At 32.7% G+C, this 18,231-nt stretch overlaps 1 protein-coding gene across 2 annotated transcripts in view; it reads right to left on the bottom strand.

The window, feature by feature from the left end:
* The window catches only part of LOC149803090 (prominin-1-A-like), a 153,695-nt gene that overhangs the window by 38,005 nt on the left and 97,459 nt on the right, over positions 1-18,231 (bottom strand). For both annotated transcript variants that reach the window (XM_089952679.1, XM_089952678.1), the window contains exons 19-23: positions 17,591-17,641; positions 16,475-16,555; positions 12,312-12,380; positions 8,430-8,519; positions 3,084-3,211 (exon numbers count right to left, since the gene is read on the bottom strand). In XM_089952679.1, the coding sequence (XP_089808805.1) occupies positions 3,084-3,211; positions 8,430-8,519; positions 12,312-12,380; positions 16,475-16,555; positions 17,591-17,641 (419 nt within the window). The remainder of the gene's footprint in view (positions 1-3,083; positions 3,212-8,429; positions 8,520-12,311; positions 12,381-16,474; positions 16,556-17,590; positions 17,642-18,231) is intronic.

Genomic DNA, 18,231 nt, shown 5'->3' with positions numbered 1-18,231 from the left:
ATTTAAAAGCTATAGTAAATACTATATCCACACCAATGACTGGATGACATGGTTCCAATTTAAAAGCTATAGTAAATACTATATCCACACCAATGACTGGATGACATGGTTCCAATTTAAAAGCTATAGTAGATACTATATCCACACCAATGACTGGATGACATGGTTCCAATTTAAAAGCTATAGTAGATACTATATCCACACAAATGACTGGATGACATGGTTCCAATTTAAAAGCTATAGTAAATACTATATCCACACCAATGACTGGATGACATGGTTCCAATTTAAAAGCTATAGTAGATACTATATCCACACCAATGATTGGATGACATAGTTGCTACTTCTCATTCTTTTTAGAAAAGTTCACAGACAATATATGTGCTGGTACCTCTTTTACAAACTTACTCTGAAGCAAACAATCAATTTTCTTTGTCAGTCATGGTATAATGTGATACATGGTAACTACACCATAGTGGCATAACTGACCAGTATGTGATACCACAAACTTATTGTGCATGGAGTCATGCATCTGAAATAGCAATTTCACTATTCAAAAACAAGTTACATTTTTATATTATAATTTTGGCTGAATCAGCCATGGTCCAAATTGGTCAGCAATCACTTAAGTATTACCAAAGATGAAATAAAGAATAATAGGTGAATTATTTTTTCAAGTAAAATTGTTGTTGACAAATATAAATCCTCATGGAAGCGTTCTCATTTTATACATGCTTGCTTAGGCTGAAAGGTAAATGCATGCCTGTAAATTACTTGACCTGATTCTTGCAGCACAATTACTAATGAAACACTAAGTATACACACTAATTACTACATATTATTTAAGCTCACACTTCATCAAGTTTTAGGGGCCCCAAGTGGCTGAGTGGTCTAAAGCACTCTCTGTTATGGACCACTGCCATCTCACCTCTGTCTGCATGGGTTTGAGTCTAGGATTCGGCTAATGTGGGTATGTGAGAAAGCTTGCCAGTAACTTTTCATGGGTCGGTGGTTCTTCCCGGGGTTTTCCCAGGTTCTTCCTCCACCATTAATACTGGCCGCCATACATAGCCTAACGTATGCTGAAAAATGGCATTAAACCCAACAACAACAACATCATTATGTTTTGAAATTGACCACTAAATCAATATAATGTCAATCAAGCTGGCTGGTAGATGCCAATATCTGCAAATGCAAGTAATCCTGAAAATGTTGAATTGAAAAGTTCCAGCATTCTCATAGCCATAAATAAATATATCCTAACTTTCACACATTTTTGCATAAGTTGCAATTATCCTTTCAGCATGGAACAGCTTGATTAATGAAGTTTTATATCAGGGTGCTGTGGTACTGCAGGTCTTAAAAGTTAGCAATCAGCGAATCAGTAAATAAAGACACTGACCATCAAGATAATAGATATATCTATTTCTTGTTCTCTGCTTTATATATTATTAAAATGCATTTAATTTACAGTTTAAATCAGATGATTGTGGGAAATGATTGATAAACAGATGCCATTATAGATTTCAAGATATGCAAGAGGAGTTACTGTGATATCACAGTAATACCAAAAAAATATATCACAGTAATACCAAAAAAATATTTTTACAATGGCATACACTTGTCCTAATGCTGGGAACTTGATGTTCATTTTGCACAAAGTGTAAATCAACTTGAAAAATGTATGCTGATTCCATGGCCCTCATTTTGCCACCATGTGGCTACAACATTAAAAACAGCTGGCTGGACCAAAGACTCTACCTTTCTGAAGTATTATCAGAAAACTATTACATCAGAATTTAAATTCAGTGCAAACCCATTTGAATCAACTCCAATCAATTATTATTAAATTTAGTACATGTATTTATTATGCACAATTTGATTTGCATAATAAATTCTCATGATTAATGATATACAGTAATTAGCCTCCTTTACCCTACTATGCTCTAAACATCTCATGTAGTACCTTAGAGGGTAAAGAGTTCAATGAATTTGGAAAATTAAATGATAGTTGAAGTTGAAGTTCGATGATAATTTCACATGTCCCTGTATCCTCCTCGTTTCTCATCTTGTATCCTGTGACTTCTCAAGGACTGATGAGTCATATGACCTATGCATCATCTCATGTGATCCCTACGGGTACTAATTTTTTATATCCTTTACAGAAGAAAACAAAATTGAAGAAAATCATTCAGCTTCATAATCTCAAACTTTTGTTTATACTGCTTTTAGAGGTGACTTTTTTTGACACACCAGTGAATTGCTGTAACAAGGTTCATACAGAATTCTGAATGAATTAAATTCAAAGTCTTTTCCCAAACTTTCAAGGACCATAAACATAAATTTCCAAGACCTATTTTTGCTAACATTTTGTATACAAGTTACGTTATATGAGAAAACAATGAATGAAAAATATTACAATATTGTTTAATGATGAAATGAAACTGAACGGGTCATCAAAAGAAAGAAACCAGGAAAACTTGACTACATCCAAATCTAACAACCCTGGACAATTTTATTTTGTGATTATGGAAAGAAATTAAAATGTTTGGGTTTATTTCAATTTTCAAAGACTTTTAAAGACCTCAGGGTAATCTGCTCAATTTTCCCAAACTCTCTAGGTCGTGAAAATGCTATCTAATTTTTCCCAAACTGTCAAAGACCTTCAAAGACTGTATGAACCCTGTGTAAAAGATGTAAAATTATTTTGATATAATAACAACTTGATTGAAACCAGTTCAAAATGAGTGATTTACATCCAAGATCTTTTTAAAAAATAGGTTGGAAAAGGCTCTGGTTGTTTTACTATAGCAATCACCTGGCCTTACCGATATCCTTCTGTTTCCAAAATCGACTGTATTTTACAATAATCTGCATACTGTATCTTCCTGCATGTGTTTAAGTAACTGTAAACAACATAGAACCAAATCTATCATCACATAATGTCTGTTTGAAAGCATTGGTGTAACAGTACAGATCTTGATCTGTTCTCACATTATGAAATGGCAGATCTGGGTCTAGACTCATGCTAACAGGTCTTGTCCATTATATGTGAGAGCAAAAACAGTAAATTGTTAACTTACGGAGAATCATCACTTTCATTTTTCTTGTATGGCTCTTTCTTGCGGAGAAGCCAGCCTAATATATCACCAAATATTGTCGAAGGGATGAAGAAAAATAAGGTACAGCTTAATCCAAACCAGAATCCATTCTGGAAAACAGCAGACAGTATTCAAACTACAAAGATTATTCAAACTACAAAGATGAGGCAATCATATGATGTCATGGATATAATGTTTAATAAACAAAAATCACATTTTTTAAATATGTTACATGATGTCATATGATGTGACACATAAAATAAGATTATGTTAGAGTGGTTCAGCAATGTTTCAAAAGTGTCACTTGTGAAATTTTAAAGTTTGGAAGCAAAGCAACCAAGCAATATAAAGAAATGTACAGGTCACTGTGCTTATTACTGCACTATGCTTTGCCAAATATATTTCATAGGATATGGACTGTTAAATATGTAATAAGATATGGATAGTTACATATATGATGCAATATGGATTGTTACACATGTTATGAGCTATGGATTGTTACATATGTTATGAGATATGGATTGTTACATATGTTATGAGATATGGATTGCTACATCTGTTATCAGATATGGATATGTACATATGTACATGCAATCATAAATGAAGAACAATTATCTGGTTGGACACTAGTGAGATAGTGAGATAGAGACCATAGAGAAGCAAAGACAGTGCCTGGAACAAGAAAGCTGCATTCATTCTTACAGGTGAGAAGGAGTATTATCAAAACAAAAAGACAGTCCTGCTTTTGTGAGTGTTGCAGAAATTTTCAGTATGACAAATGCAGGAACAAAAATTATCCTGATTCTTGAAAGACTGCATACATAAGCTGTACCCATCAGGAGGTGAAGCAGCCTGAACTGGTGCAGCCAAATGCTATGGCTGACCTGCAATCTCAGCCACTGATGCTGCAATCTCAGCCACTGATGCAGCCAGACAACATGATGCTGACCTACAATCTCAGCCACTGTTGCAGCCAGACCAACAGGATGCTGACCTGCAATATCAGCCACTGATGCAGCCAGACAACAGGATGCTGACCTGCAATCTCAGCCACTGATGCTGACCTAACTGAACCAGTGCTGCAGCTCAACTTACCAGATGCCGAACAGTCTGAACTGCCAATGCAACCTGACCCACATGATGCTGATAAAACTGAACCACGAATGCAGTCAGACATGCAAGATGACAGAATATTAGTATTACTTGTTAGCTTTATTTATAATATTTGAAGTTGCCTTTATAGTACATGTATATATAGTGTTTTGTTATCACTGTAATTGCTAAATATTTGCACACATTTTACCATAGTAGCTTAAAGTATAAAACCAGCACTGTTACACATTGAGTGACCCAGGGTACACCCTCCCACACCTAAATGCAGTGTCTCAATCAATGTAATAAATCACCATATATCGATCATCGTAGGGGGACAAAGGTTCACAAATTGTCCCCCCCCAACAGCTCAACAAAAGTGCAACATTTAACCCTCATATGATGCTTATCCAAGAAGTATACAGTCACTATAATGGACATTCTTGTGAGAGTAGTTGTAGTTCCTACTTACCAACTTCTAATAGAATTATTGCAGCACAAAACTTTCTGCTGGAGACCATATGTTACTTCAGCATGAGAAGAAAAAAAACTTGCCTGCCATTGTAAGGCATTGAGTTTTGTATTCATGTTCACATTGATTTTCTATTTACCTGTTATTGTTTCAAATTGTTCACAATAATCCTTTTGTCATTTTATCATAAATTGCCTTGATAGTTTTACATTACCTCTTCCAGTTAATATCTAACAGTATGGTGAACCAAAATTTGTGCGTCTTAAGAACTGCTAAAGATCAAAAGTTTTTGATGAGTCGATGGTAAATTTGACTATTGTTAATGTCTTGTGAATGCTTAAAATATGCCTTTCCTTCAAAGGTTAGTATAAATTTATTTGTAAAATGGAAATAGGACACAGTGGTAGTGAAGTAGTCCTGAGATTTGACTCATAAGTGATGTCATGGGTCTGAAACCCATCCATGCCAGGTCAGGTCAGTAGCATTAAAGCATCTTTTGGCAAGGTACTTTATTCCTGTTACCCAATAGCAAATTTATCAGAACTGGTAAAAGTGTTGTTACAATAGCAGTTTTTTTTCCTTCCAGAATTAAACTTTATTTTGACAGAGGAAAGTAACCCAATAGCTTAAAATCAGATCTTGAAAGACATTAACTTCAACAGACTTTATAGCATAGACATTAACTTCAACAGACTTGATAGCATAGACATTAACTTCAATAGACTTTATAGCATATATATTACCTTCAACAGACTTTATAGCATAGATATTAACTCCAACAGACTTTATAGCATAGACATTAACTTCAACAGACTTGATAGCATAGACATTAACTTCAACAGACTTTATAGCATAGACATTAACTTCAACAGACTTGATAGCATAGACATTAACTTCAACAGACTTTATAGCATAGACATTAACTCCAACAGACTTTATAGCATAGACATTAACTTCAACAGACTTTATAGCATAGACATTAACTTCAACTGACTTTATAGCACAAGCAGTGTCAGATCTAGGACCAAACATTTTCCTTTGACATCAAGTGCTTAGTTCAGAAATTACCCTAGTTGGTATGCCACACAGTGTAATAAAAGCCAAGAATGGCATGAAGAATCATTATTACATATTGCTATTGAAAATAATGAAACAAAATATTAATCTACATGTACTAATAGGAACATATCAATATCTGAAAGTACATGTTCTAATACATTATAGATCCAACATACTAAATAATTAATACAATGCACATAAATAAATATTTGTTTTCAGATTGCACTGGCCACCTGCAACTTGATGAAAGTCTGAAAATTGTGGATCTCCAAAGAACCAGAATATGAAATATTACCAATAGTTGTGTTGCAGCCACTTCAAACACCAAACATTTCATCTGCTGGATCACAAACTTTTTTAGAATGTTTGAATATAAAAATAAAATTTTATTTTTCCTTCCTTACTACATGAGTTACATTTTCTAACCTATTTAAATTTTAATACCAATTGAATGGAAGATGAAACAATGATGTAACTTTTGTTGTTTTGTGCTAATTGCAAATGGTTACAAACATCTTAAAAAATACTAAGAAAATGTCTCACAAGATAATATTAGTAAAATCCTAAATTAATGTTTGAAATTGTTACTTGATGGATTATTAGTACATCGATAAAAGGACCCATTTTATGTACATCTTAACCATAAATAGATACTGTTGCTGATACTTCTGCTTTTATTCATCATGCAGTTGTAATAGATGTATGTTAATTATTATCAACATAATAAAAGAAATTATTATTTATTTATCTAATTTGTCCATCCTGTTACATGAGAACAAGTAAATGATAACAATTATCTGACTAACAATATTTTAAAATTGACATTTATCTTCCAATTGTTATTTTATAGAAGTCTGGATACTAGACCATTGATCCATAATAATTGAAGAATGAAAATGAAGAATTTAAAATGTGGGGTATTTGTCCCATAGGATTGGGTAAAGCACATACAGTAGTCCCCCTCCTGAACGGCCCCCCTGACCAGCAGCCACCAGCTCCTTACGGCCAGAATCCGTTGGCACTGATGAGTTTGTGTTCAAAAGTACCCCTCACGAAAGGCCGCACTGCTAACATGACCAGCTGCCAGCATATTAGTGCAATAATATCAAATTTACCCCTCACAGGCTGCCGCATTTTATTTTGATATGTATCCAGAACCAGTATTTTATTCATAACGTTTGTTAAGTAAACCAATTTCTGTTTCCCGATGTCAAGTTTTTGTTACTGAAAGAAGTGTTGACTAAAGTACATGTACCACTAAGGATAATATTATATCATTTATGCCTCACGAGAAGCCACATTTATTCCATAAAGCTGAGAAAGACTCAAATTTTAATCCAACAAAAGGGTAACTACATGTATTCCAATTAGCCTTACTGCTGTGTTATCATAATATGTCCAGTTTAGTTACTTCGATAATTGTTAAGATTACAATTATTGAACAGTAGTAACAGCTAAGTGGCAGCATCGATGTACAATACACAAGTCAGCAGAAAATGGTTTGATAGTCTTTATGGCTTCCCTTAGTAAGATGTTCACTTTGATAATTAGTGGCTAATACTACTGACAATAATTGTCAAAATTACAAATCCTAATAGCCGCGAGGTCAAATCTGCATGATGTTAAATGGTACATATCGAAGCCGTTTTGGCTTCCCTCACTTAATGTAAAGAAATGTATAAAAACAATAGAGTACCAGACTGCGACTAACAAATCACGTGACAAGATCACTTCCTTTAAAAACACACGGTAATTTGTTTAGATGCATAAAAAAATTGTCTTATCAGTATTGTAGTTGGCAACATGAATAACTTACTGCAAAAAGATCAACATGTCATCGAGGAAAAGAAAAATTATCAATTTAGAAGAGAAAGTGAAAGTAATTCAACTGACCGAGAGGTTCGGGGGGTGGGGGCAAGGATCCTTGCAGAAAACTAACGTCGGAAAGACTCAGATAAACAATATCATGAAAGATAAGGAAACAATTCTGCAGAAGTGGGAAGGTGAAATGGATGGAGAAAGGAAGATTGTTTGAGCCAGGAGATGTGATTTGAATGATTAGAAAAAGCAACAATTTTGTCAGTTGAATTTGGATATGACGACTTTACCGCAAGTAATGGATGGTTGCACAGATTTCAAGAGCGACACAATATTAAGTATTCTGTCCTTAGTGGTGAATCAGCTGATGTTAATAATGAAGTTGTTGAAGATTGGAACAAAAGACTAAATGATATATGCAGGGGATATGACAGCAAGGATATGTTTAATTGTGACGAGACTGGTTTGTTTTTTAGACTGTTACCAACAGAGTGACAGATAATGTGATCTGTAACATAATTATAAAGACAGTTTTAAAACTATATCAATGGTTATTCATAACATTCTTTTGAAAATGATGAAACAGTTTGTTTTTCATTTATTTCACAACATGCATGTGATGTTTTAATGAAAATATTAAATGTTTTAAAATTAAATGTACTTGTGACTTTCTTCATATGTATTTACTATTCACTATTTACTCTCTCTCTCTCTCTCTCTCTCTATATATATATATATATATACATATATATATATACATATATATATATATATATATATATATATATATATATATATATATATATATATATATATATATATATATATATATATATATATATATATATATATATATATATATCTGTGTGTGTGTGTGTGCTACTTACAAGAGGGTTCAAAACTGTGATGCAGACTGAGTCTGACATACCCTGGACAGCATCATAGGCTGGTCTGCAACCTCCTATGTCATTTTTCAGCTGAAAATAGGAAAGCACACACCTTAACTGTCCTTATTCTAACTTCTACTTTTTTAAACTATTACTTTCATAATAGTTTAAGTCACTCAGCCTTTGACAGCTTTTATTCTAATGCAAGTGAAATACAGACAGGTGAGATAATGTGATTAGTGACCTTCTCAGGTCCCTATTCCTTTCACCTCCTGGTCTAAGAGTAATGGCTTGTATTAAAGGTCACTGGCCATACTCCAACATTTTTATTTTTACATCAGATTTGCATTACATGATTAAAAGTAGTTATATGTGCACAAAAAGAATAAAAAAATTATCAAGTATAAAGATGAAATAATAATGTAATTACTTGAAATAGATGTATACAGTGCTGTTCCTTCCCCTTAGCTATGATTTCCCACCTACAGAGGACGCCAACCAGAAATGATATACATTTATCCCCATAAGATGAAGTACATGCTTCTTGTTGTTGAAAAATAAAACACTATAAACTATGGATAGGAAACATTTAGATGAAACTATTGAAAACTGATTTACTGTTATATTGATATGTGTGCATGATGCACAAGATTGTGTCGCTTTCAAACCTGTTCCATTGTTTAAATTTATTTTGAAAATTCCCATTAATTCAGGTAAAAAGTAATCAATGCCAGCTTACCCATGTCGGCCAACTTTATTATATAATAAAAGAAATTGGCACACTATAAAGAATCCAAAGGAACCAAACTTGGCTTCCTTCTGTCTGCCAACTTCATAAGAAAAAAATTGGCACACTTAAAAGATACCAAATTCAGTTTCCAGGTTTGGTTTGGTTTGTAATAAAATAACCTTTGTATGTGATATCCTGTCGGTAAGTTTAAGCAAGGAGTTTATTGTTCACTGCCAGTTGTGTCTATTCATCACTTGGGCCATAGCCATATGTAATCATAATTGATGTGTGCAGGGCAAATAGCATACATAACAATAACTTACTTTAATAATACTTTTGTAACCCATGCCAGCAAAATAAATTATCATTTGCACTCACAGAGAATGTGTTTTAAAATAATGATATTTTTATTTGCAAGATACCTTGTATAGTTAACCTGCATACAATACAATCTTGGTCAGTTTGCACCTTGTAACTTACCATGCCTAAATGGCAGGTGCCTTCAAGCAATTGGGTGATATTTTCATCTCTTTTGCAATTTTGTTATCTGACATACGCGATATACACTACACTAAGGATGCATATGCAAGCCAGCATCCACAACATATGCGGAGTTTGTGGATATATTTTTTCTTTAATAAATTTTGCATGATGAAAAAAGAAACAATAAATGATAACAATGCAAGGTTAGTTTCCTTCATTTTATTTTCAAATAAGTCTTTGCTTATCAACTTTATTGTATTGTGGGGGGGGGCACAAATTCAACACAAAATTATTTCCATTCTTATTTGTAAGGAATAATGGAGCAAATATGACTGATGATATTGACTAGTAATGACAAGCTTTCAATTTAAGTGTGAACACACTTAGACAACTTGAAAAATAAAAACAAACAATAAAATTAACTGGTAAGAGCTTCATAGTGAAGCAACTAAATACTGACAAAATGCTCAACATTATTCTCTCTCTCTCTCGTGTGTAATCTAGTATGTATTGTATGCAGCTGTGTTACAACATGAAGCCTAACATTAAGTATATTTGTTATAATATCTCATGTACGCTACCCTTAGAAAAATGTATATGTATTCTGTAGAGTATTATCTGTTAAGTATTATTGTTTAATAAATCAGTATTGATAATTTTACCAGAAGACTTAAATTGAGAATGTTGTTGTACAGATGCATATATTTTTTTAGCATCAAAAGCAAGATATGTCAGGTTGTGTTTTTACATAGTATGATTAATTTTTTTCTTTTAAATAATATCAAGACTGTATGGTTTGTTTAAATTTAGTTTTTTTCCTAAAATCTATCTTACATAGTATCTACTTGTTGTTTGAAGAAAAAGAACTTGTTCCAACTATTGTTAAGTTGGGCTGAATTATCTTTTGAGTTGGGTCAAATTACAGTCTTAATTTTGGCCCAATCTGAGCCAAATTGTCTTGGGCCAAATTGTCTTTGGGCCAAAGTGACTACAATCTGGCATAAATCATACAACTTTCCCAACCTTCACCCTATTCGATCCCACAGCTTCAATCCACTTTTTTTCCGGTAAACAGGGTCTTTCAGGAAAAAAAAGCTCTTTTGTGCCATAATCACTCTGTTGGTTATATCCATATGTAAAACAGTGCACCATATTTGCTGTACAAAATCACAGTTATAAAATATATCACATAGATATTTACATGGGGAGAAAGTTGAATGGATAGGTTGAATAGAAGGGATAAATGTATGTCATATCCAGTTTTGGCATGCGGAAATCACCAATTGTTTACAGAGATTCTAGAATAGTTTTTTCATTTAAAAAAGTAGATTTTTAAGTCCAATTAAACAATTTTATGGTGTGCATAAAAGCGTTTTGTCTATGACTATAATAATATCACACATTTGTACAATATAGGTGGCCAGTGACCTTTAAGGCATTACACCTTTTGGCTGGATTCATTGCCATATTTACTGCTAGTGATCTTTGCTTGGGATCTATTTATCTCCAGTGTATGCTATATGTGTATATGCTATATTATTGTATTAATGCTATATCTGTTGAGTTTTTGTAGACTAGCTCTGGGTCAAATATTATTTTAGTATAAACATTTAATAAAGAATCCTACCTGTAAAAACAAATAAGTTGGTGGGTTGACCCATTTGGCTTATGAAGGAATTTGGGAAAATGTCTTTTGGCTACAACCCTCTAATGGGAGTGATCAAATGATTCATAGGAAATTAATTAATTAAATCACATTCTATCAAGATCTGACCTGATTATAATGTCTGTTATTTATAAATGACTTATTGTATGCTAGTTGAAAGTCTATTAATCTGCAAGGACCAAAAATGTTATGGGTTTTTATCTTGTGTATATAATAAAAAACACCAACATGTTAAACCACAGACATGGATACTCCTACAAATATGGTACAATGATAAACTGAAGAAACCTTGACTGAGTATGCACAATCAGGGGCCATAACTCAAGAAAATTTTGCAAGAAACAGCAAAAGTTAAAACTGACCTAGGTCTTCGACATCTTAAGCTTCATACTAAATCTGGTCCAAATCCAGAGTCCTTTCAAAATAACTAAGCAACAAATTATTGTGCAAACACTAAATTTACAACAAGAAGAATGGACAGATAGAATCAGAGATAAACATAACACTCTATGCATTGTACAATAAAATATGGCAGAGAGACATAAAATATTCTAATTTGAAAATAACAAATGACAAAAGAAAGTTGCCAAATACTATGGTTCAAGTTAAACATTTTGTGTAATCTTCAGCAAATACCGAATATTATCTGTGTACTCTGCATAACAAATCTATGTTTGAAATGATATGATTGTCACATCTACAGATGAATTATAAATGTGTAAACCTGCCACAAATCAGACTTGTTGAGGATAGATTATACCTGTGAAAACACACAAACCTAAATCTCAAGTGGCTTTTGACTTTTGAAAATAATTAACAAATGAACATCCATTTTTATTCATATTTTTTGTGCTTTCAACTTCTGAATTAAAATTAAATTAAAACAAACTTTGTATGTAAAACAGTAAAATTGTCACAGATGTTAATTTTCAAGACTCTGTAAATAAACCCTGATTGACTGAAAAATACTGCAATAAGCACATAAAGGTTGTAAGGTATATACCTTTTTTAAGATGTCACTAAATATTTTGCTGATATTTCCAAGAAGTGTGTTTGCAGTCTCATTCAAAGCCTGTAAAAAAAACAATGTTTATCAATAAAATGGAAGATAACATGAAATTTCTTGCCAATTTAATTTTCTTTTTATTTTCAATGGGTCAATAATTATTATTTTCTTAAAAATTTCCTTTTGTCTCTTGTAGAATAATGAATCTAAATTACTGCAGCTATAAAACGAATCTCGCTTTGTGCCATTCATAAAATCTATTCAGTTGACATTGTTCACTATGCTGTACTTGAACTGTTATAAAAATTGACTCCCTCTTCTAAAGTTTGATGAAGAGATTTCATTTTAATTTGATCAGACTGGTTTTCAGCATATCTATATTCTGTGCAGAAGCAGCAGCATGCAAAAATTTAATTTGTGACATCATGACAGGAAGCAGTCATTTTTAAATTTTATATTGTGCAAAATCTAGCCATATTTTACTAGATGTGTCAAATTGACTTTCTCAAACTGAGGGTTTATTTTCAGTCTCTATTTATAGTTCATTTGACAATAACAACATTTTGCTCTAATTGTATAAGAGGCATCAGTAATTACATTTCATACATCAACATTTCATACATCATGAATTTTCTTTTAAAAAAGAGCTCTTCAAGATTAACAAGATCCTCAGGTTTGCCGTTTTAAAACTACAGTCTAAGAATTGTTTTAATCCTTACCACTTTAACTATAATCCCATTTTTGTCTACAATATAATTCCAATTTGCTCAAAATTATTTCAATGTAATGTCAAATCTCAACCTAGAGAGACATTCATAGAAATTTATTTAAGTCAGGGTTTGCTAGTTGTTTAGGTTATAAACTTTTCTTTATTATAAGGTATATTAATACTAATTTTAATGGTTCTTACTGGGGTCTCTCCCTCCACCAATTATACTGTCTGCTATGTATAGCCATCTAACACACTGTTGAATGGTATTAAACAAAAAAACAAACAAACATACCCAGTTTTAGATGAGCATTTAATGATTTTATATTACTTCTCTGCATACACAACTTAAGTTAAAAATGCAGTGATTCCCATTTAAACAAAGATGTTAATCCCTACCAGATGTAGAGTATGTAATTTGTATATCTATCTTTCCTATAAAAAGTGCTACTTACAGAGCTCTGGATCAGATATAATAATTTCTATTATTTGATATTAAACACAATCTATGTTGTGTTCAGACAAATTAAAGTGCTTAGACACTGGGGAATCTTTATGATTATGGATATCCCGCAAGTGTTCTTTTATTCTCACCTGGAATTCCATTTTAGTTTCACATATTGTTTGCCACATTTAGTGCAGGTGAGTAAATCAATGACATTACATGTGGAACAGTGTCCTCTTAATTTTTATTTATATTTGAGGTCTGTAAATATGCTTCTAAAGGTTTTACATTTATCCATTTTCCTGCAGAAACTGCAATTAATAATCTTGCAATCTAATTCTTTATTTGTGAAAGTTGTACCCATTAGGCCTGGATGATCCTAGAAAAATTAGCTTTTATTAGTTAGTTACTAAATTTATAACCAATCCTCTGTTCAAATATTGTTTGATCTTGGAAAATCTCTGGTATAATCAGTTTGACAATTGTTTTAATTGTATGTTTGAGGAAATGATTATCTTTATCACACGTAATTGCACTGCAAATTTTGGGGGAATTTTTTAATTGGTTTCATTAAAATAAATTAACGTATTTCTCATGATAAGCCTGTGAAAATTGGAAAAGGTCTTAATGACCACCTTGCATCTGAGTAGTCATCAGTTTATTCAGTTTCTGATGTTAAAAGTAGTGTTGATTCTGTTTGTGAGCTAAATTCCCTCATACAATCTGCTGCTTGTGATGGGAGAACCAGTGCAATTTGCCCATTTTAAACAAATTAGGGAACTGGTCTTTGTACTATATGAACATAATTTTTCACAAGTCAATCATGTTGTCCCTAGGATATTTCTGCTGTAGGATCACATTTGTTGCAAGGATGTATTCAGATAAGGATGCAGCTTTTGAAGAACATAAGTTAATCTCTGTACCATTTTTGTTAGTAAATGGATTATCTTTCTTAATATTCTTGACAGAGAACATAGAATATCCCTCTATTTTTGTTCTTTCCTTAACCAACTGTAGGTAATCAACCATAAGTCTCTGAATTCTGGTTCTTTTCTTCCCTTTTTCTCAGCCACTGGTTCTACATGCTGAGGACAAGGTGCTATTTCCATGTCACTGGTTTGTGCGACATCTTCAGTTTGCATCAAAACAAGAGAGCTTTCTTCTTGCTCTGTATACACTGCAGACAATTTTACCATAAAGAAATTGGATATCTTCCATTTTGACATTCATAAAACTCACTGCTTGATAAGTTCTATACAGTTCTGTTATGGCTAATCAATGAATCAGTTTGACACACATTTAGGAGACAACTAAATCAGAGCTCCTGGATAGTTTCTGCAATATCCACAGCAGATCTCAATCATAGGGATGCTTGTATTCAAACACTAAAGCTACCTTTGTATAGCTTGAGTGAAATCACTAGCAAAATGTACAGATAGGACTTAATTTGACAAACAGGTTTATTTTAAAATTTGAGTCTTTTAAAAACAAATATTGCATACACTGGGTACAAAAAATGTCAAGAGCTGCAACTAATTTGCATGACCTTTCCCCCATTGTTTTGAGAAGTTGTTTGACTAAAGTTTTTCTGAGAAACCCACAACCTCACAGCCTGGCAACATCTCTGTAAATGATATCCCAGAAAGCTGGAAAAATCAGACTCACTCAAAGTCTTATCAATCTTGAAGCTAGGGGGATATAGCTCTTCTAAACAAGACAAAACTTAAATATTGCATATGTAAGTCTATGCTACAATATTCATACCATACTGCATCAGAATATTTCAAATGGTTCTTATGCTATACAAATTACAAGCAACATCACATGTGAATATATAAAGTTAACTGCCAAGAGACATAATTCTTCCAAAACTGGAGAAAAACCCCATAAAGAGAACATATATATATATATCTTGAGACAATGAACACACCAAACTGCATAAAAATTTTAAATGATTACTCAGTTATGCTGATTACAATGATCTAGTACAGTGGCTATTACATTTTGGAAGAAAAGGCAACAACTTTTGTTTTCAGCAAAATGTCATTTTTTTGGCTACTGAGGTGATAGTCCTGTTGTCTTCAGAGATGGGTAATAGTTTTGTTGCATCTTTAAATCTGAGGTTTGTAGCAACTATTAAACCCATAAAAGTGACTCCCATGAAGAATATCAAGTACACATTATCCAACACATGAATTGTTATCCAGGTCAAAAGTGGTTTCAAGTAATGTGACTTGCCAGTTTTAAACAATCTGTGCAATGTGATGTGTTGTTTGAATGGCTAGCTGACTAGCTGAATATTTTTGTAATATTCTTGTTCACACATTAACCCCTGGGGGTTTATGTCATTTTTATCTGAAATTTGAGTAGGAAACACATTTTGAAAGCTATTTCTGAATACATCCAAATACATCAACTTCCAGGTGATCTTCCAATAACACAATGCCTAGTTGTGTTAGAAACATCATTTTTCATTGGCTATTTGGCTCACGCATAAGCAGAAGGGTAAAAATTAGAGCTCTTCTTTTTTCTTCTTTTTTTCTTTTGCTTAACAGACCCATTATTATTATATCGAGATCACTCTTTACTCCAAATGCCTATCTTATCCTACTTTTTGCAAAGCTTCTGTCTGTTTGTCGTTCATACTGGTCTGGCTTAGATCTGAGACCAAAAAGTCTAAAATCCAGACACAAAATCGGATTCCGACCATGGGCAAATTTTGGGTGGAAAAAAATCAGGCCCAAAAAATGAGGTTTTCCCCTCTGTATTTTGTAGTGCTACTAGAAATTCCAGATTATATGGTATCATTGTAGAGCTACATCTGTCTACCTTTCTATAATACCACCCACTTTAGTGTATCATACATAACCTTGATGCTATAGAGCTCAGCAGTAAGCTAATAGCTCTGCCACATTAACTCGTTGCCAGGGGTTTATGTGTTAAAATAGTTTTTGGAGTGCTAGAGTATATTTGTCAATAGACATACTAATTACATTAGGTACTTACCTGCTTCATTATAAGTGTTCTATTCAGGCTTAAGTTTTCCTGAGCTTGTTTCATACCACTAATCAACTCCTGAGTTTGTGTCTGGAATGGAAAGAAAATACCATATGTACCCATCTATAGCAACACTCACATGCTAACCTCTGCTGATGCATCATGGCCTAGGTGTTTACATTAAATCATATGGAGAACAATAATCTGGATTTATCCTATTCACAGTTTGTTGTGTAGTATACATGTGGGTAACTATGACAACATGACAAATACAGTAAAAGACCAATCATATGAATATTAATCTTTTAAAGCTTTTATTCAAGCAAAACTGGATATTGCAAACAGTACTCTTATTAATGGACAAGATAGAAAAGAAATGATTTCAGCCTTTGATCAGATTCAGCTGCAACTCACAGAGATAAAAAAAATATTTCTTCTCTCATCATTATACCTGTAACTTTTATATAGGAAATATTTTAATATGCAAGCAACAAATATAAGCCAATGTCTTTCTCTTTGTTGTGACACCTATTTTACATAGGATTGGCAAGCTGATTGTGGATAATGAATTTTTTACATGCCATTGTGTTTAAAGTAGACTACTTTTGTCCTATAAATTCCCTCTCTTAAATAAATATTTCTCTGAAAAGTGCTGAAATAAATGTGTACTTGTCTTGCTGGTAATGCAGGCATAAAGTGGTGACAGGTGTGCTAGTTTTGTCGACTGATAATATTTTGAAGTATTTCATTAAAGTAATTCATCAAATGAAATAAATGAACAATGATGCTAAAAAATATTTCCTTTGATTGGGTTCAATGCTTGTTTCAGAACTGTGTATAGCTTCTTCTGGTGTGGTTCAAAATATGACTATAAATTGCAATTTTACGTAGACCAAGACAAGAATTTTTTAGCCAAATTTTAAGCATGTGATCAAGTTCAAATGTTAATTCAAATAATTACACTAAGAATAACAACATAAAATTCAAGGTTTTTTGTATGAGGAATAAAACCTCAAACTCAGTTCATCTTCATTGCTAATGGAGCTTGAAGTGCTAAACTCTTTTACAGTGAGGCAATTACCCCAATTTTTTACACTGTCCTGATGATATCATTATCATACTCACTGTCAAGTTACTCTTTTCTTGAAGGCTTTTGATTACACTTCCAAGAGAGTTCTTAAAAACAAAAACAGGCAATGAGTATCTTAATCTTCATGAACTTAGGAATAATGCTAAATATTAAGCTTCATAGCAAATATGCTGTAAACAAAAATGTAAATGTTAAATATTACAAGTCATTAAAATTTTAAGTAAAACATAATGGCCAGAAATATGTAAACGATGGCCCATATCGGCTGATCATCAAACTCATCTATGATTTTGTCAGGAGAAAGCTTTACTGGAATTTGGTTGATATCAAACAAAAAATGCTAGTACTAAAAATACTGTCTTAGTCAGTAAACACCCATCATCATCCAACTTGTCTCAGACTTGCTAAGAAGGATTTTATGAGCAAATGGGATTGCAATCAAATAAAACAGAATGTTGGGGTTCAGAAGCAATTGAAATGCATGAGTTATTTATGGGCCATGATTATGTAAAATACTGTCAAAATCTGATTATCTTTGAAATTATGAGGTTACAGCTTAAATCAAATGGAAAATCTGAATGCTAAAGTATAATCCCTGCAGACTACCCATTCAAAATCTTTCAAGGGACATAACTGTAAAACATGGTCATAATTTTCTCTTTCAAGGGACATAACT

The sequence above is a fragment of the Sinohyriopsis cumingii genome, chromosome 3 (assembly GCF_028554795.1).
Source record: "Sinohyriopsis cumingii isolate HCF-2022 chromosome 3, ASM2855479v2, whole genome shotgun sequence".
Taxonomy (NCBI): Eukaryota; Metazoa; Mollusca; class Bivalvia; order Unionida; family Unionidae; genus Sinohyriopsis; species Sinohyriopsis cumingii.
Note: the sequence above shows the minus strand (reverse complement) of the source record. Positions and strands in the feature narration are given on the sequence as shown.